The sequence below is a fragment of the Chiloscyllium plagiosum genome, chromosome 25 (genome assembly GCF_004010195.1).
Source record: "Chiloscyllium plagiosum isolate BGI_BamShark_2017 chromosome 25, ASM401019v2, whole genome shotgun sequence".
NCBI lineage: Eukaryota > Metazoa > Chordata > Chondrichthyes > Orectolobiformes > Hemiscylliidae > Chiloscyllium > Chiloscyllium plagiosum.
Genome location: NC_057734.1, coordinates 12,938,308 through 12,958,811, shown reverse-complemented (window position 1 = coordinate 12,958,811; position 20,504 = coordinate 12,938,308). Strand labels below are relative to the sequence as shown.

Below are 20,504 nucleotides of genomic sequence, written 5' to 3'. Positions count from 1 at the left end.
GGTGTCAGTGGGGGAGTACTTTGGGGCCAGCGACCATAATTCTATTAGATTTTAAATAGTGATGGAAAAGAATAGACCAGATCTAAAAGTTGAAGTTCTAAATTGGAGAAAGGCCAATTTTGACGGCATTAGGCAAGAACTTTCAAAAGCTGACTGGGGGGCAGATGTTCGCAGGTAAAGGGACGGCTGGAAAATGGGAAGCCTTCAGAAATGAGATAACGAGAGTCCAGAGAAAGTATATTCCTGGTAGGGTGACAGGAAAGGCTGATAGGTATAGGGAATGCTGGATGACTGAAGGAATTGAGGGTTTGGTTAAGAAAAAGAAGGAAGCATATGTCAGTTATGGACAGGATAGATCGAGTGAATCCTTAGAAGAGTATAAAGGCAGTGGCAGTATACTTAAGAGGGAAATCAGGATGGCAAAAAGGGGACATGAGATAGCTTTGGCAAATAGAATTAAGGAGTATCCAAAGGGTTTTTACAAATACGTTAAGGACAAAAGGGTAACTGGGGAGAGAATAGGGCCCCTCAAAGATCAGCAAGGCTGCGTTTATGTGGAGCCGTAGAAAATGGTGGAGATACTAAACGAGTATTTCGCATCAGTATTTACTGAGGAAAAGGATAGGGAAGATATAGACGAAGGAAATAGATGGTGACACCTTGAAAAATGTCCATATTACAGAGGAGGAAGTGCTGGATGTCTTGAAATGCATAAAGTTGGCTAAATCCCCAGGACCTGATCAGGTGTACCCTAGAACTCTGTGGGGAGCTGGGGAAGTGATTGCTGGGCCTCTTGCTGAGATATTTGTATCATCGATAGTCATAGGTGAGATGCCGGTTGGCTAACGCGGTGCCACTGTTTAAGAAGGGCGTTAAGGACAAGCCAGGGAACTATAGACCAGTGAGCCTGACATCGGTGGTGGGCAGGATGTTGGAGGGAATCTGAGGGACAGGATGTACATGTATTTGGAAAGGTAGGGACTAATTAGGGATAGTCAACATGGCTTTGTGCATGGGAAATCATGTCTCACAAACTTGATTGAGCCTTTGAAGTAACAAAGAGGATTGATGAGGGCAGAGCGGTAGATAAGATCTATATGATCTATTAGTAAGGCGTTCGACAAGGTTCCCCATAGGAGACTGGTTCGCAAGGTTAGATCTCACTGAATACAGGTAGAACTTGCCATTTGGATACAGAGTTGGCTCAAAGGTAGAAGACAGAGGGTGGTGATGGAGGGTTGTTTTTCTGACTGGAGGCCTGTGACCAGTGGAGTGCCACAAGGATCGGTGCTGGTCCTCTACTTTTTGTCATTTATGTAAATGATTTGGATGTGAGCATAAGTAGTATAGTTAGTAAGTTTGCAGATGACACCAAAATTGGAGGTGTAGTGGACAGTGAAGGTTACCTCAGATTACAACAGGATCTTTATCAGATGGGCCAATGGGCTGAGAAGTGACAGATGGAGTTTAATTCAGATAAATGCGAGGTGCTGCATTTTGGGAAAGCAAATCTTAGCAGGACCTATACACTTAATGGTAAGGTCCTAGAGAGTGTTGCTGAACAAAGATACCTTGGAGTGCAGGATCATAGCTCCTTGAAAGTATAGTCGGAGGTAGACAGGATAGTGAAAAAGGCATTTGGTGTGCTTTCCTTTATTGAGTACAGGAGTTGGGAAGTCATGTTGCGGCTGTACAGGACATTGGTTAGGCCACTGTTGGAAATATTGCGTGCAATTCTGGTCTCCTTCCTATCGGAAAGATGTTACAAAATCTGAAAGGGTTCAGAAAAGATTCACAAGGATGTTGCCAAGGTTGGAGGATTTGAGCTATAGGGAGGATGAACAGGTTGGGGCTGTTTTCCCTGGAGCATAGGAGGCTGAAGGGTGACCTTATAGAGGATAGGATAAATAGACAAAAAGTCTTTTCCTTGGGTTGGGGAGTTCAGAACGAGAGAGGGTATCGGTTTAGGGTGAGGGGGGAAAAGATATAAAAGAGACCCAAGGGGCAAAGTTTTCACGCAGAGGGTGGCATGTGTATGGAATGAGCTGCCAGAGGCTGGTACATTTGCAACATTTAAGAGGCATTTGCATGAGTATATGAATAGGAAGCTGTAAATGTGTTGCTGGAAAAGCGCAGCAGGTCCAGGGAACAGGAGAATCGACGTTTCGGGCACAAGCCCTTGTTCCCTGGATGCTGCCTGACCTGCTGCGCTTTTCCAGCAACACATTTCCAGCTCTGATCTCCAGCATCTGCAGACCTCACTTTCTCCTCCTATATGAATAGGAAGGGTTTGGAGGGATATGGGCCGGGTGCTGGCAGGTGGGACTAGATTGGGTTGGGATATCTGGTCGGGATGGACAGGTTGGACCGAAGGGTCTGTTTCCAAGCTATACATCTCTATGATTATGAATACAGTATTGAAAAATTGTCCAGTGAAAATATATGGGTAGAAATTACAAATAAGAAAGGAAAGGTCACTTTGATGGGATTGTACTATCAGTCCCCCAACAGTAAGAATGAAATTGAGAAACAAATACATAGGGAGATCCCACATATATGTAAGCATAATCAGGTTGTAATAATGGGGGACTTTAATTTTTCAAACATTAACTGGGGTTACCATAGTGTGAAAGGTTTGGATGGTGAAGAATCTATTAAGTGTGTTCGAGAAAATTTTCGTTATCACTGTGTGGATCGTCCTACTAGAGAAGAAATAAAATTTGACCTTCTCTTGGGCAATAAGGCAGGGCAGTCAGTGAGGAACACTCAGCATCTGGCGATCATAATTCTATTAGTTTCAAAATGATTATGGAAAATGATAAGCCTTCCATGAAAGTTAAAGCTTTAATAGGAGTGAGGCAAATTTTAATGGCATGAGACAAGAACTTTCAAAAGTTGATTGGAGTAGACTGTTTGCAGGTAAAAGGATGTCCGACGAGTGGAAGACATTCGAGAGTGTGATGATGAGAGTGCAGAGGCATCTTGCTCCTGTTAGAGTGAAGGATAAGGCTAGATTAAGGAACAATGGATGACTAAAGATATTGAGGTTCTAGTCAAGAATAAAACAATTTTTGGTTCAACTGAATTTCTTAATCAACATAGTGTGTAGGGGCATTCTTAAGAAAATCAGGAAGGCAAAGAGGGACATGAGATAGCATTGGCAGATAAAGTTAAAGATAACCCAAAGAGATTCTACAAATACAAAGACCAAGAGGATAACTGGAGAGCAAGGTTAGATATCACGGAACTCAGGGAGAACTAGCCATTTGGTTTATTTTCCCTCATGCATCAGAGGTTGAGAGGGATGACCTTATAGAGGTTTATAAAATCATGAGGGGCATGGATAGGGTAAATAGTCAGTCTTTTCCCTGGGGTGGGGGAGTCCAGAACTAGAGGGCATAAGTTTAGGGTGAGAGCGGAAGAATTAGAAAAGGGACCTGAGGGGCAACTTTTTCACACAGAGGGCAGTACATGTATGGAATGAACTGCCAGAGGAAGTGGTGAAGGCTGGTACAATTACAGCATTTAAAAGGCATTTGGATGGGTATATGAATTGAAAGGGTTGAGTGGTATATGGGCTAAGTGCTGGCAAATGGGACTAGATTAGATTAAGCTGCCTGGTTGGCATGATCAAGTTGGACTGAAGGGTCTGTTCCCATGCTGTACATCCCTATACCTCTTAAAGATCAAGGTGATCATCTATATGTTGAGATGGCAACAATAATAAATATTTCATGTCACTTTTTACTATGGAAAAAGAAATAGAGTCCAGAGAATACAGAAAAATAAATGCTAACGTTTTAAAAACATTTCACGTTACAGAAGAGGAAATTCAGATGGTCTTAGAGAATATAACCATGGATAAATCTCCAGGACCTGATCTAAGAATGTTGTGGGAAGTGAGAGGCGAAATGTTTGCATCATCTATAGTTATGGGCAAGGTGCCTAATCACTAGAGGGTGGCTAATGTTAAGAGAGGTTGTAAGGAGAAACTGGAGAACTACAGACCTGAAAGTCTGACTTCAATTGTTGGTAAGTTGTTGGAGGCGATTATAAAATACGATTTACGGATATTTAGAGAGGCAAGGATTGATTTGGGATGGTCAACGTGAGTTTGTCTGAGGAAAGTTTTGTCTCTCAAACTGGATTGAAATTTTTGTCAAAGTTATCAAAATACTGATGACGGCAGAGCAGTAGACATTTATTTGGATTTTAGTAAAGCCTTTGACAAGGTTCCACATGGTAGATTAAATAGTAAAGTTGGCCACATTGGATTCAGGGGAAGCTTACCAACTGGATACATAATTGGCTTAACGGCAGGAGACAGCGGTGGTGGTGGGGTGCTTTTCGGACTTCAGGCCTGTGATCAACACCTCCAAAGAGATCAGTTCTGGGTCCGCTTTTGTTTGTCATTTAAATAAATGACTTGCATGAGTAAGAAGGCATGGTTAATAAGTTTGCGGATTGCACCAAAATTGGTGGCATTTGATAGTGAAGGTTTTCTAAGATTACAAAGGGATCTTGATCCAATAAGTCAATGAGCTGAAAAATGACAGATGGAGTTCAATTTGAATAAATGCAAGGCATTGGATTTTGGCACAACAAAAAAAGGGTAAGACTTATCGAACAGAGGGACCTAGAGGTGCAGGTACATAATTCTTTGAAATTTGCATTACATATAGACAGGGTGGTTAAAAAGACATTTGGCATGCTTGTCTTCACTGCTCAGTCCTTTGAGTCAAGGAGTTGGGACGTCATGTTGAGATTGCACAGGACATTGGTGAGGCCTCTTCTGGAATACTGTATCCAGTTTTGGTTACCCAGTTATAAGGAGGATATTATCAAGCTGGAGAGGGTTCAGAAGAGATTTCCTGGGATGTTGTCAGGTATGGAAGACTTGAGTTATAAAGAAAAGCTGGATAGACTGGGACTTTTTCACTGGAGTGTAAGATGTTGAGAGGCAATCTGGTAGAAGTTTATAAAATAATAAGAGGTATAGAGAGAGTTAATGGTAGTTAACTTTTCCTTAAATAGGGAATTTCAAGACCAGGGACACACTTTTATGGAGACACGAGAAAGATTTATCAAAAATAGACAAGAGGGACAATTTTCTTTTAATAGAAGGTTGTTTGCATATGGAATGAACTTCCTGAGAAAGCGGTGGATGCAGGTACAATTACAACGTTCAAAAGACATTTAGATAGATACACGAATAGGAAAGATTTGGGAGGATATGGGTCAGAAGCAGGCAGGTGGGACTAGTTTAGTTTGGGATTATGGTTGGCATGGACTGGTTGCACCGAAGGTCTGTTTCCATGCTGTATGACACTGACTCAGACCCTCCAATCCAGGCAGCATCATGGTAAATTTCTCCTATAGTCACATACTTTCATTAACGTGATGACCTGAAATGCACATAGTACTCCAGCTGTGGTCGAATCAGTGTTTTATACTGTTTCAGCAGAACCTATTTGCTCTTTTATTTATGCCTCGGCTAATAAAGGCAAGTATCTAGTGTGCCTTCTCAACCACCCTTCAAGTATTAATGGATACGCATATCAAGATCCTTCTAATCTTCAGTATTTCACTTCAGTCATAGTACAATCCTTTGCTGTGAGTCCTGCCAAGTGCATGACCAATTGAATTCCATTTGTTACAGCTCTTCCCAGTTGATCAATCCACTAATGTCCTCTTGCATTTTACACTTTGTTATCCACAAACATTTTGATTATATCCACTATATTTAGGTCCAAATCATCAAGGCCTGCAGAACCCCACTGGAAAGACTTCCAGTTTCCCTACGTCAGCCAATTTTGAATCACTTTGCCTTGAATTGCATGTGCTCTTATTTCCTCAGCCAATCTGCCATGAGAAACCTTATAAAAAGCCTTGTTAAAGTCCATGTTGACCACTTCAAATGCATTAACTTCATCAATAATCCTGGTAACCTTTACAGAAGAAAAGGTCTCAAACACTACCTTCCCTTAAATTCATGCTGACTCTTTGATTAATTAGTCTTTCTCGAAGGGCAGACATATTCTGACCCTCAATTATTTTTAGGAATCTCTCCACCAACAAGATTACATTGACTGGTCTATAATTTATTGCTCTGTCTCTTCCTCCCTTTTTTAATAATGGAGCAACTTTAGCAGTCCTCTGGCACCTCATCTGCGGCATGAGAAGATTTGAAAATGATCCTGTCTTCCCTTGCCTCCCTCAACAGTCTGGGATACATTTCATTCAGACCTATAGATTTATTCACTTTTGAGGCTGCTAAAATTCACTACCACTTTCTATTATTTTATTAATTTCTTCTAATATTGCAGTCTTCCAGCCCAATGTCTACACCAGTCTCCTTTCCATTGTGGAGATCAATCTCAAGCACTCAATGAAGTCTTTGCCCACATCCACATACAGATGACCTCCACGGTCCCTAATGGACACTACTCTTACCTTAGTTATTCTCTTGTTCTTTATACATTAAAGTAAAACCTCTGTTTTCCTTTATTCCACACAGCAATGATTTTTCATGGACTCTCTTTACTTGCTTCAATTTCCATTTTAGATTTGTGTGTCTAGAAAAGATTGACTCATCGTTGGATAAATCTCATTAGTGAGTCTAAATCCTCACAGCAGGACATAACCGCAAATGAATGGAAACAGTGATAATAACTGTGTGTTGAGCCCTTGTAGATCAATATTATATAACAGTACAACCACAAAATCAAAAGAAAATGTGCACGCGCCCCTGGCCAATGTTAAATCAGTTTAGGGATTCTGAACACAGCTCAAAGTGGACATTGGCTCCACAGCCAGAACAGCCCCTGTCAAATTGATGATATCACCATATAGTTCAAGAATCACTAACAAACTTCATATTTGCTCAGTAAACAACTAAAAAAATAAATTGTGGATGCTGTAAATCAGAAACAAAGCCAGAAATTACAGCAGTTCTGAGGAAGGGTCACGCGACCTGAAATATTAACGCTGATTTTTCTCCATAGATGTTGCCAGACCTGCTGAGCTTTTGCAGCAATTTCTGTTTTTGTTCTTAATACCTCAATTTGATGACCACATGCATGCACACATGCACAGCATGCAGAAAATTACCCCAGTGAATGAGCATTTTCAGAGTCAAAGGAAAAGAACAAGAAGGAAAGCCATAAATATGCAAGGGATATGGGAAGGGTGACAGTGGCATGTGCAATGAGCAAATATGTCATTTGTTTGGAACATTGGGATTTGAAGACTTAAAGAGACTTCACCCGGTATTAAACTCATGCACCTCCTTGGATTGCAATTCTGTTAATATTGTAAAAATCCTCAATTTTTCAAAATATAGGCATTATGGGTTTATTACATCCAATATATCACCTTCTGCTTATATATTATCTTCTAGAATGGTGTCAATTTGTATTTGATTATAACTCTATGATTTATTGCCCATCTCTGTTTGTGCTCAACAGTGGTTAGACACCTTGTACCAGTGCAGTCTATATGCTGGGTTTATACCCTCCTTACACACAGTTGAGAGGAGATTTAATTGACATAGAGAAATATGAGGGACTTGGACAAAATAGATCTGCAGAAACTGTTGTCCATTCCACCAAAGGTGAATGACAAAAAAAACCCAAAAAAGGTGACAGGAGGAAAACTCTGATCAAAAAATGTGGTATGGACCCAGAGTGCATTGCCCAAGAGAAAACGGAGTTAAATCAAAGCTTTCAAAGGGGAAATTGGATCATGTGAAGAGCAAATAATTTTAAGGTTACAGGTGAAGAATGGATGGGGCTGTACTAGCCAACTTGCTCTTGCTAACAGACACAAACGGTTGAAAGGCTTTCTGTATTTTAAGCATTCTATTCCATGAAGCACTTTAGGATATTTTATTATATTAAGAAAAGACAACTATAAAATACAAGATACTGCTGATAAGCGCAAAATTCAAAAATAAATCTTCAGTAGGTAAGGATCAAGAGCAAAGAACTGGTCTCAGCCTTCACTAGACAGTCAGCAATGCAAGCAAAAACAAACTGTGCACCAAATCAAAATGCAGATTAACACATCAGGAAAAATATTAAGATTGCATCATTATTTCTGAGCTAAAAAAAAGCTTTCATTTTAAACTATCAGGACGATTTACAGGAAAATCGTCACCTCACCCAATCTAAACACCATCTTATGTAAGTATTTTGCAATGCTTCAGGATAACAAGTCGAAGTAGTTAATCTTTGAGAACATCATTCAGCATTGTGGATACAGAACTGCCATCTACAGCGGAGTGCTCTTGGCAGTTCCAACATGCCATTCAAACCAGGTATTCTTTCAAAATGTAGACCTGGTTTAACAAATTATTTGACAGACAGGTAAAGTATCCATATTAAGCATTCTAATACTTCAGCAGGCTGACTAGAAACATTTGGTGGATTAATAGTTACACCAAGACTATTTTCACCTTTATTGCTCAGAGCTACAAGGTTTTGGGTCTCAGCGTATATTGCTCTGCACAGAGTCCATCAGTCGTTCCCTGGACCAGGCTCTTGGCTAGCTAGGTCCCTGACCTCAATTTCTCGATTAATGCTGATAGCTCATTACCATCAAGAACTTTCAATGCTTGTTGAAATAACTCCACAGATGCCAGTATCCTGTCAACAAATCACCCTTTATTCACACATGCATAGTACTTGACACGGACTGGGATCCTCAGAGTCTGCTTGACTTTGACTGTCTTGGGTATCTCAATCAATTTTCCGCTGGCTGATTTGGGCTGTTAACCCGGTCCAATTAGGGAACTCAGTTGGAGGTCCATCTGGTTGACCTCATTACAATTACTACATCCCTCTCCCTCTATGTCCAGGGATGTTGGCTTTTATTTTGAGCCTCCTGGGGTATGTTCACACCAAGTCCAGTTCCTCAGACTCAACCACAGGCGGTGTATATCGGACCATAGACTGCCTCTTGTGCCTACAGTGTGGGAGAAGAAATTCAACCTCTTCTTCAGGCGGTTAAGACTCTGAGGCTACAACATCCGCCATGTCTGACCCAGATTCCAAGGTTTCTTTGATGCTAGACAGAGGGGAAGAACTCACAGGTCCCAACAATCTTTCCACCTCTTCTGAGGGGCAGGGTACGTTTTATTCCTGTCTTGCTTGCAAGTTTGCAGCTTTCATGTGGTCCACGTGCTTGTTCAGGACTGTATCCCCGAACTCTGTGCATCCTGGGACCATAACTCTCACAGCTATGCTTCTTATTATGCAAGGCCGTTTCCACAGTTTCGGACCAAACCTCATTCCCTGAAGTAAACTCTTCCTCTTATCCACCTCTGCCCCTCCCCCAATTCTAGTTGTGATGGCCCTTATGTTTCCCCCATCACCACCAGTTTTAGTTTTAGGACCTAATCTCTTTGCGTCCACATTCTGACATTATCAGTGGTGACCAAAATGGTGTCCAGAAAGTTTAAAACCAGAAAAGGACTCTTCCAATGACACCACCACTGATAGTGTATCTACCAGGAGACAGCACAACACATTTGCTACTTGGCCTTCTGGATGGTGTTCAAACTTTTAATTATATGCACTTAGAATGAGAACCCACTGCTGAATTTGAATTGAAGCTATGGAGGGCACAGCCTTCTCCCTTCGAGTAGCCCTAGCAAAGGTCTCTGGTCTGTTACTATTACAAATTTACATCCATAAAAGTATTAGTGCAACTTTCTCCCAAAGATGACTGCCGAACCTTCCTTCCCTATCTGGGCATATTTGCAATCTGCATCAGCCAAAATCCAGGAAGCATATGCTGAAGGGTGTACCTCTCCTCTGGGCCACCTGCGAGGCAACACTACTTTGGTACCTTACAGGGAGACATCACGTGTCAGCACCAGATCTCACTCACATTCTGAGGTCCGCCTGGCAGGCCTCGTTACAATCATTATATTTGTAAAGTCAATTTATTCAATTATCTTTTGAACCACAAAGTTGAGAGATTTTCCTGGATGTTTTAAAATGTTAACATATCACTTCAATAATGGCACTAAACATAATTCATTACATACAGGAATATGCCCAACAGGCTACTTAGTCCACTCAGCACATACTCTTGTCAACTACAAAAAGAAATATGTGTACAGTAGAACTTACCATAATTGTACAATCCTCGGAGCCACTAGCGATAATTTGGTCATTGTGCGGACACCATTCAATGTCCAGCACTGGTCCTGTGTGTCCACAAACGGTTGGATATGACTTGTCAATTCTGCCAGTCTGTAGAGAGAGAACAGTGGCATCAACATGTTGTTTCAAGAACTAATACGAATACTAATGATTTCTGTAAGCTCCAAACACATGAAGCACACCTCTGAAACCACCACAACATCACAAACCAAATTCCAATTATTCTAGTGCCACATCAAGCATCGGGGCAAATTTCAATGCAGTTATTCTACTGAAAAGTACCCATGTACAAATGTTCAAAATGAAGTGCTAAACTGGTTATAGCTGACATACTGCAATCACTATTATGACAAGTGTTGGCAAGGGATGCATGTATGATATTACTGTTTTAATACAGGCAGAGAACAAAGTATGTTTCTGCACCTGGCATGTATGGCACCTCAGTTAGGTGAATAAAAATCAGATATTCAAAATGTTTTCCCAGTAGAAACACAAATGTTACAAGCAAACCCGATTCAAAGCAAGTGAATGACCAAAGTCCAATTTCCCAATTTCTTTTTCCAAAAAGCACATGATGCACCAGTTGGCAGTCAAGTCTTGATCTTTGCATATTGCATTTAGAATTTATTACACAAAGCAGATTATGCTGGCTTTTGTGTGTATATTGATGTGCAGCACAAAGGAGTATCAGCATTAGTATATACCCAGAGAAGTGCAAGGCAAATGTACATGAAAACAATTGTAAGCAGAAAACAAGTCACTACCATGATACAAGTGTGTTTTGGCAATATATTAAGCTGTCTCGTGCTAATTTCCACTGTGTCCCTTCCTTCATGCATTACCATCACCTCGCCTCACCACATAGCTCTAGAATGTAGACTAACCTCCAGTTAACCTCCCGTCTCTCACTGTGAACTAGCAGTCAGAAAGTTTACATATGGGGCTCAACGATACTTTGAAACCCATACAGCCCCCACTCTGTTTCTACTGAGAAGCATCTGACAACAGAGTTTGAATGGAGTCCAAATTAAGTTCCAATTCCCAAATGTACATATGGCCTGAAAGGTGCTTGACAAGGTACGTGGCAGTTACACAATCAAGCCCACAATCACTTAAGGCATCCAGCCAAGAACTAAACAATAGAGGGGTTTTGGACTGTAAATTTCTGCTTCAGTGACTGTGGAAATTAAATTGGAAGAAGCTCAAAGGCGTTAAAAATTAAGCTTTGTAACTTGACACTGAGTTACAAAGTGATTTGCTCCATTATGGCAATGGCTGGTAGGCTGATGTATGAAACACACTTCGCTTTTGAATTAATATCATAAAATGATAATGAAAATAATATCCACACAATGATAATGGCCACCTTGTTACGGTCATAAAGAAACTCAATTGGACTCACCACAAACAATTAGCGGCTGCAAGAGGAGAAATAGTGCAGCAAATAACTCACTTGGCTCTCCAAATCCTGTCCACCATGTACAAGGGGATAATGAGGTCTGCAGATACTGAAAAGTCAGAGCCAGTAAAGTATGGAACTGCAAAAAGCATAGCAGGTCAAGCAGCATCTGAGGAGCAGGGGAGTCAACGGTTCAGGTCAGAACCTTTCATCAGAACTGGAGAGGGGGCAGGGGACTGAAGTAAATAGAGGGAGGGGGTGGGACGGGGGAAAGGTAGGTGTGATGGCAATAGGTGAATGCACAAGTCAGGAGTCTGATGGAGTACTCCCCACTTGCCTGGACGATTGCAGCCCCAACAACACATAAGCAGCTTGGCACCATCCAAGACAAAGCAGCCCATTTGATTGGCATCACATCCACAAGCACCCACTCACTCTACCGAGATTCAGTAGCAGCATGGTGTACTGTCTACCAGATGCACTGCAGAAATTCAAAAGATGCTCAGACAGTATCTACCAAATTCTCAACCACTTCCATCTAGAAGGACAAGGGCAGTAGATACATGGGAATATGACACATGCAAAGTCCCCTCCAAACTATTCACCACCATGACCGCAAAACACATCGCTGTTCCTTCACTGTTGCTGGATCAAAATCCTGGCATTCCCTCCCTATCAGCATTGTGGATCTACACAAAGCACAGACTGCAATGGTTCAAGAAGACAGCTCATCACCATTTAGAGCAACTAGGGATGAGTGATAAATGCTGACCCAGCCAGCGATATCCAGCCCATGATTGAATAAAAAAAAAGGACTGCTCTCGGCTCTCTCAGACAAACCCTTTATTCTCACTAACATCCTCTGCCAAACTGAGTAGTGGCTTCAACCAGGCTCTTGCCTTTGCTGCTCAATCTGGTAGGGTTTTCAATGCACAAATATTTCCCGCAACAGATATATCCTTCGATGTTCCTCAATACTGTTTGCCACAGAATTGCAGAACACGAGATCATAGTTAAACCCATTAAAAATACTTGATAGAAGAAAGTGATTGAGCTAATCCCTGGATTCGCATGACACTAGTGACAGGGTCATATTACCTGGAAAAAAAGTGAATGATGAGGCAGTAATCTACTTGATGGCAATGCTGATACCATAACTCAAGAGCAAAACTCAGTTTACATTCCTGCTAATCTTCAGATTGAATTACATCCTTGTTCACTTTAACTTATTAGTTTGAATATGCTGCAAAAGCTGGTGTACAAATCAGTTTTAAAATGAAAATTCTGTCCTAAGTTAATTACAATGGAGGCTTGCTCATTGCTGTACAATTTGTATACAACATTCTCAACTTTTGTAGAAATCAGACAGAAATCCAGTAGAGACAGAAAAAGCCACCACTATATTCCCCCATGCACACCCAAAACACCAAATTAATAAACAATACAAACAGTGCAAAGAACTGCAGAAAGTTAGAAGATACAGCAAACAGAAGCAGATTGATAACACAAGGATGGAGAGGTCAGGAGACTAAAATGATGAAGACCTAAGCAGAAAATGTTATTTGAACGAAGTTCCACAACTTCTTAAAAAAAAAAGACAATGTGAACTGAATTTGTTTTGATTACTGCTTTAAACATCTACCTCAGCACTTTTACTTAACAGTAACTAGATTCATGACTCCTTTGTTCACGGAATTTGTAAAGGACGTTATTTCCATCTAGATCAGTTACAAACAATTCAACCAGGTTTACTGAATGCACAGCTTGCTCAGTTTCAGTCGTCCAAAAACGGAAGTAAATACTCTAAGACAATCTGGATTTATAATACCCTGAGAAAGTAGAAAAATGCACAAGGCAATTCAGAAGTGTAGACACCAAGAAATGAACAGTGAGCCAAAAAGAAAGATATTAGGAGTGCAAGTGGGTTTGAGAGAGAAAACAAAGAATTTAGGGAGAAAGCTTTAGAGCACAGACATCAGATTTGGCTCAGATGTCACAGAGTACTGACAGCATGCCAAATAATTGGAGGTCCTGCCTTTCAGATAAGGCATTAAACGGAGGAAGAACCTATCCTTGATTTTGGAGAGCTCTTCCAGTGGTCTGCACAATAATTCTTTCAACATGACACCACCAAAACGTGATAAATTTTATTATTCGTTCATGGGATGAAAGAGTCACTAGTTTGGCCTGCAGTTATTACCCAATACTAATTTTTTTTTAGATTAGATTACATTACAGTGTGGAAACAGGCCCTTCAGCCCAACAAGTCCACACCGACCCGCCGAAGCGCAACCCACCCATACCACTACATTTGCCCCTTACCTAACACTACGGGCAATTTCCCATGGCCAATTCACCTGACCTGCACATCTTTGGACAGTGGGAGGAAACCGGAGCACCCGGAGGAAACCCACGCAGACACGGGGAGAACGTGCAAACTCCACACAGTCAGTCGCCTGAGGCGGGAACTGAACCCGGGTCTCAGGCGCTGTGAGGCAGCAGTGCTAACCACTGTGCCACTGCGCCGCCCTTGAGATGGTGATGAGCCACCTGCCTGAACTGCTGCAATCCATGGTGGGGCAGATATACCTACAATCTTCCTAAAAATAAATGGCTATCTTGTTGTAGTTTTGCTGGGTAGCATACAGCTGAGGAAGAGGCAGCAGCCAATGCTGAATCCTTAGTGGAGTCCCAGAGACAAAGATTAGGGGCAAGAAAGAAGTTCACTGATGGCTTCAGCTGGATGAGAGGGAGCAGAAGCAAGCATGACCAGTTTCGCTGAACTGGATAACAGGTGAACCAATGCAGGAGCTGTCATGTCAATCTCAAAGACTGCAGTAATATTGGGGATAGCGTGAAGAGAAAATGCATTATGATCACAGATTGTGTAATTTGTGACTTTTATTAGGGATGATTCTATGCTGTGGCAGGTTGGAAACCTGGTTAGAAAGATCTGTTTTGGAATCGTGGGCAAGGATTTGAGAGACAAAAAGTTGAGTGAGAGATGGTGTTTTTGACAGAGAAAGGAAGTGCATTATAGTTTATGAGTAAATTATTTACAATATTAATAAATCAAAGGGTACAAAGAAAATCTGAGGTATCAGCAGCTTAGTGGCAACACTTGAAGTGAATACAAAGCAGACTTCAAGGACAAGACATGAGCGGAAATTAAGTATGACAGGAGAAATTTTAAGGCAATCTGCATGCTCAAGGGAAAATTAGCAAGACAGTTGAACAAATAATAAGTTCCAAATCTTGCAATTATTGGAGGGAACAAAAAATGGCATTTAAGAAAATGATCAGTAGTGGAGAAAGTTGTCTGAGTTTTCTTCCCCTCTCTCCAGGATGACCCTGTAGCATTAACAGAGCAAAGCCAAACAGAATTTGAAGAGGTCCAGTCAAACTAATGGATTGCTGAAGCAGCTATAGTGCTGCACATGCTACACAAGCACACTTGGCACTGTGGTACAAAACTGAATTCATGAAGGAGCACAAGACCAAAAGAAGACAAACTCTTCGAAATCCACTCCCATTCAGTTCCACCTACACTAAGATTCAGGAGTTGCTCTTCAGCAGTATTTATTTTTGTTCACTCCTGCAATGTGGGCATCACTGGTTGGGCCAGTATTCATTGCCTGCCTCTAGGCTGCCTTTAAGAATGTTGTGATGAGCTTTCTTGAAATGCTTCAATCCATGTGCTGTAAGTTTACCCACAATTCTGCTAGGGAGGAAATTCATGGATTTTAATTCAATAGCAGTGAAGTAACCATAACAACATATCTCCAAGTCAGGATGGCAAGTGGCTTGAAGAAGAACCTGCAGGTGGTCATGCTAATATGCATCTAATGTCCTTGTCCTTCCAAATCGAAGTAGCAGTGAGTTTTGGAAGGAGTGGCCTCAGATTGTTTGGCAGTATTCTGCAGTGCATCTTGTGGATAGTACACACTGCTGCTACTGAATGCTAGTGGTGAACAGTGTGGAGGTGGTGCCAAGCAAGAGGGCTGCTTTCTCTTGGATGGTGTCAAGCTTGAATGCTGTTGGGGCGGCACACATTCAGGCACGTGGGGAGCATTCCATCATATGCCTGACTTGTAGATAGTGGGCATGCATTGGGAGTCAGATGAGTCACTTGCTGCAGTATTTTTAGCCTCAACCTGCTTTATAGCCACAGTGTTTGTTACGTTCATATAGACACTTGTAACAAAGTGGCCATTACGAAGGTGTGGATGATGATACTGTTCATTCAAAGGCAAAAAGAGTCCGTCATTCATCAACATGTCAACCACATCGAGATGAGTTTATAAGGAATGGAGCAAATCAGGATTTTGGAACTCAGTTTTGAAGTACAATGCTCCAGCTTTGGTGTACATTGACTGTGGCAAGTATAACAGGACTCAATTAATGTACAAGGTGGAAGGGTATACTTTTTCACAGGTAGTACAGCTTAATCTGAGAGCCTGATGAACATACACGAAATAAAAAAGCTGGTGGAACTAAAAAATTTCCTTCATTCCATGCTACATCAAGCATTCTGAAATATCACTTAATAGTATGAAACTTTACAGAAGAGCAAAGCAATTCCTTTATTCAGGTTACTCAGGAGAACGGATGGCCTGGGAAAACTGAAAACTGCTGGAAGTAATCATTAACATTTTAGGATTTAAATAACAGACTATAGCTCAGCGGAGAAATAAGACGAGGCTGGAAAGTGACTGTATATCACAAACACCCTGTGACTACTTTTCACTCTACTCCTCCATCATTAAGCAGGTGGTTTGTAAGGCAGACAAAAACCAGCTTTTTGGAACATAACAGCTGTTATTTGGAACCATTTATTGCTCGTGACCATGGCAAGACACCATCAGTTGAATAGCTCAGCTGAAAGTAATGTTATTAGACAATCGCGGAGGAAAGCAGAAAGGAAACAGAGTCCAGAGGACAACAGTAAATTGTAATTAGTAGGTGCCCCTCCTTCATGCAGTTAAATCAACGGCCAGGAGAAACAGACTCCTTGAGTTAGCAAAGTACTGGCATTTTTTTAAAAAAAATAGTCAACAGCTAAATTAAGCACTCTTCCTTCTCCTCTCCCTCCACATGCCATGGATTTGGCAATCATCCAATAGCTTTCTTCGAATTTGATCCTGGGAAGGGGAAATCTCCCAGTAGTGGGAGATAAAACATTACTCCAAAGATATAAAATCCTGAGGAGCATGGATAGGGTTGACAGACAAGGTCTTTTCCCCAGGGTTGGGGATCCCAGAGCTAGAGGGCATAGGTTTAGGGTGAGAGAGGAAAGCTATACAAGGGACCTAAGGGGCAACTTTTTCACGCAGAGGGTGGTGCATGTATGGAATGAGCTGCCACAGGAAGTGGAGGAGGCTGGTACAATTACAATTAAAAGGCATCTGGAGGAGTATTGAATAGGAAGGGCTGAGGGATATAGGTCAAGTGCTCGCAAATGGGACTAGACTAGTTTAGGTTATCTGGTCAGCATGAACAAGTTGGACCGAGGGGTCTGTTTCCATGCTGTACATCTCAATGGCTCTATGGTGGTCGAATCTCAGTTTTCACAAGTACTAGCAATCCTGTATATATTTCACATGTGAGACTAGCTAGTGAGTACGGATAGACAAGGAGGAGGCTGGAAGAACACAGCAAGCCAGGCAGCATCAGGTGGTGCAGAAGTCAATGTTTCAGTGTAACCCTTCTTCAGGCCTGGGGGTGGGTGTAGACCCATCCCCAGTCCTGAAGAAGAGTTATACAAACATTGACTTCTCCACCTCCTGATGCTGCCTGGCTTGCTGTGTTCTTCCAGCCTCCTGCTGGTCTACCTTGGATTTCAGCATCTGCGGTTTTTTTGGATCTAAGTGAGTACTGATAGACTAACTGTTCAGTAGCAGGGAACCTGGAGTCAAATTCTGCCCTCAGATGGAAACACACGTGTAGTATCAATTAGGATGATCAAGGAAAAGTTCAGAAATTAGTCTCCTTGAGTAGACTTCACCCGTCTCTAATCCATGGGATTAGATGTATTGCCATTTCATTGGTCTGATCAACATAACATCATAATGTAGTCTTTGGGGAAGTTAGCACTTTTGAAATCTGTGACTGACCACACAAGTTTCTCATCCCATCTTCATCACAAAGATTGCACACTTTTACATCTATCCCGTTATCTGTATGGAGTGCAAAACATACAATCAGTTTGCTTGGAGTTAAGAAATAGCAAGTATGGCAAACATTAATAGGCATTGCTTCTAAGTCACTACTTTGGTGGTAATATAGGGCAATCGGAAAATAGAACTACATATAACAAGGGTAGTACAATAATCACGAGGGATTTACAGATTGGGTAAACCTAACTAGTACTAAAGCTGTGGTGGACGAATTCTCAGGATCTATACAAGATAGTTTTCAACTAGAGGGACCAGAGAACAGGCTATTCCAGATCTGATATTGAGAAATCAAAAGACCTGATTAATAATTTTGTATTAAATAACCCTCGGGGAAGAATGACCATAAGATAATCACTTTCAAACTTGATGTAAAAGTTATGTTGGTCAAATCAAAACCAGGATCTTAAATCTAAAGAAAGGAAACAGAAGGCACAGGTGCCCAACTGGCTCTGGTAGGCTCAGAAATGATATTAAAAGGTATGAAATTAGAGAGGCAATTGGATACTAAGTTAAAGTGGTCACCTAGGAGAACTTGTCCATGGATTTTCTCTTCCAAGCATACTCGATTAGGGAGGGAACAAACTTACAGGAATAGAGAACATTCACATACAAATGTTATTATTTCATACAATGCATGGACAAATATGATGGGCCTCATGGCCAGAGTATTGTCACTTTTATGATTTTCTGATATCTGCTCAAATACTAAATTTGGATACAGAACTGGCTCAAAGGTAAAAGACAGAGGGTGGTGGTGGTGGAGGGTTGTTTTTCAGTTTGGAGACCTGTGACCAGCAGAGTGCCACAAGGATCGGTGCTGGGTCCGCTACTTTTCATCATTCACATAAATGATTTGGATGTGAGCATAAGAGGTATAGTTAGTAAGTTTGCAGATGACACCAAAATTGGAGGTGTAGTGGACAGCAAAGAAGGTTACCTCAGATTACAACAGGATCTTGATCATATGGGCCAATGGGCTGAGAAGTGGCAGATGGAGTTTAATTCAGATAAATGTGAGGTGTTATGTTTTGGGAAAGCAAATCTTAGCAGGACTTATACACTTAATGGTAAGGTCCTAGAGTGTGTTGCTGAACAAAGAGACTTTGGAGTGCAGGTTCACAGTTCCTTGAAAGCAGAGTCACAGGTAGATAGAATAGTGAAGGCTGCTTTTGGTCTGCTTTCCTTTATTAGTCAGAGTATGGAGTACAGGAGTTGGGAGGTCATGTTGCGGCTGTACAGGACTTTGGTTAGACCACTGTTGGAATATTGCGTGCAATTCTGGTCTCCCTCCTATCGTAAGGAATTTGTGAAACTTGAAAGGGTTTAGAAAAGATTTACAAGGATGTTGCCAGGATTGGAGGATGTGAGTTATAGGGAGAGGTTGAATAGGCTGGGACTATTTTCCCTGGAGCGTTGGAGGCTGAGGGGTGACCTTATAAAGGCATATAAAGTCGTGAGGGGCATGGATAGGATAAATAGATTCCCCTGGGGTCAGGGAGTCCAGAACTAGAAGGCATAGGTTTAGGGTGAGAGGGGAAAGATATAAAAGAGACCTAAGGGCCAACTTTTCCATGCAGAGGGTGGTACGTGTATGGAATGAGCTGCCAGAGGAAGTGGTGGAGGCTGGTACAATTAGAACATTTAAAAGGCATCTGGATGGGTGTATAAATAAGAAGGGTTTGGAGGGATATGGGCTGGGTGCTGGCAGGTGGGACTAGATTGGGTTGGGATATCTGGTCGGCATGGACAGGTTGGACTGAAGGGTCTGCTTCTGTGCTGTACATCTCTATGACTCTATGATTCTAAATTAAACGATCAAAGGGCTCATTTAATCATGTCAGGCTAGCTGTTAGACTCCACCTTCGAGAGACAAGCGTTGAATAATTCTAAACACTTATATGCAACAGTTGAGACATTTGCATTTGTTTGTGCTTTACAGACCTATTTTCAGCTATAACCTTTGAAAAGGTAAATACCGATTCTGCTATAATGCAGCTACAATCATCACTGAGACAGAAGTATTAAATGTGTATTTCTAAGGAGTCAAAGACTAGTTTCCTAGTTAACATAGCTATTTAGAGCCTTGTCATGTGAAGAGTTAAAGTTCATCACAATACAGCAGTAGCGCATTAACGTCTCATTACCCCCCCGCCCACCCAGCCTATATCGGCGCAAACTATTTGGCTAAGGAGACTAAAAATACAGCACAGTATTTGCATTGTGGTCACAGTACGCATCAGCACTCTGCCAGATCCATACTCGTCTGAAAACGCCCAATCTCGGAAGCTAAGCAGACTCGGGCCTGGTTAGTACTTGAACGGGAGACTGCCTGGGAATACCAAGTGCAGTAGACATAAGACCCCTTGAGGCATAGTGGTAGAGTCCCTACCCCTATAATTGGAGGCCTGGGTTCAAGTCCCACCTGCTTCAGAGGTGGGCAATAACATTTCTGAACAGTTTAATTAGAAGAGTATGGGCATGAAATTTTGGCTGTGGAATGGAACTAAAGTGAAGGATGGACACATCAAATGTTAAGTAACATTTAAAATGTTAGATTTCTAAAAATCAAGGGTTAAAACAGTGCTAAACATGTTAGATGTAACCACATTAGCTGGGGACTTGCAGCTTTAAATCTCCATTCGCTGTAAAACTTTGCTATCATAAACAGTGTATTTATTCTGCTTGATCTAAATTTCCCCAGAAATTACCCTTTTAACTCTTATTGCCTATTAAAATACACTAACTCTTTTCAATGAAAGG

General features: G+C 41.5%; 1 protein-coding gene across 2 annotated transcripts in view; it reads right to left on the bottom strand.

Annotated features, from left to right (window-relative positions):
* Nucleotides 1–20,504, bottom strand: part of coro1cb (coronin, actin binding protein, 1Cb) — a 172,991-nt gene that overhangs the window by 62,082 nt on the left and 90,405 nt on the right. For both annotated transcript variants that reach the window (XM_043715528.1, XM_043715529.1), the window contains exon 3: nucleotides 10,137–10,259. In XM_043715528.1, coding sequence (XP_043571463.1) covers nucleotides 10,137–10,259 — 123 coding nt within the window. The remainder of the gene's footprint in view (nucleotides 1–10,136; nucleotides 10,260–20,504) is intronic.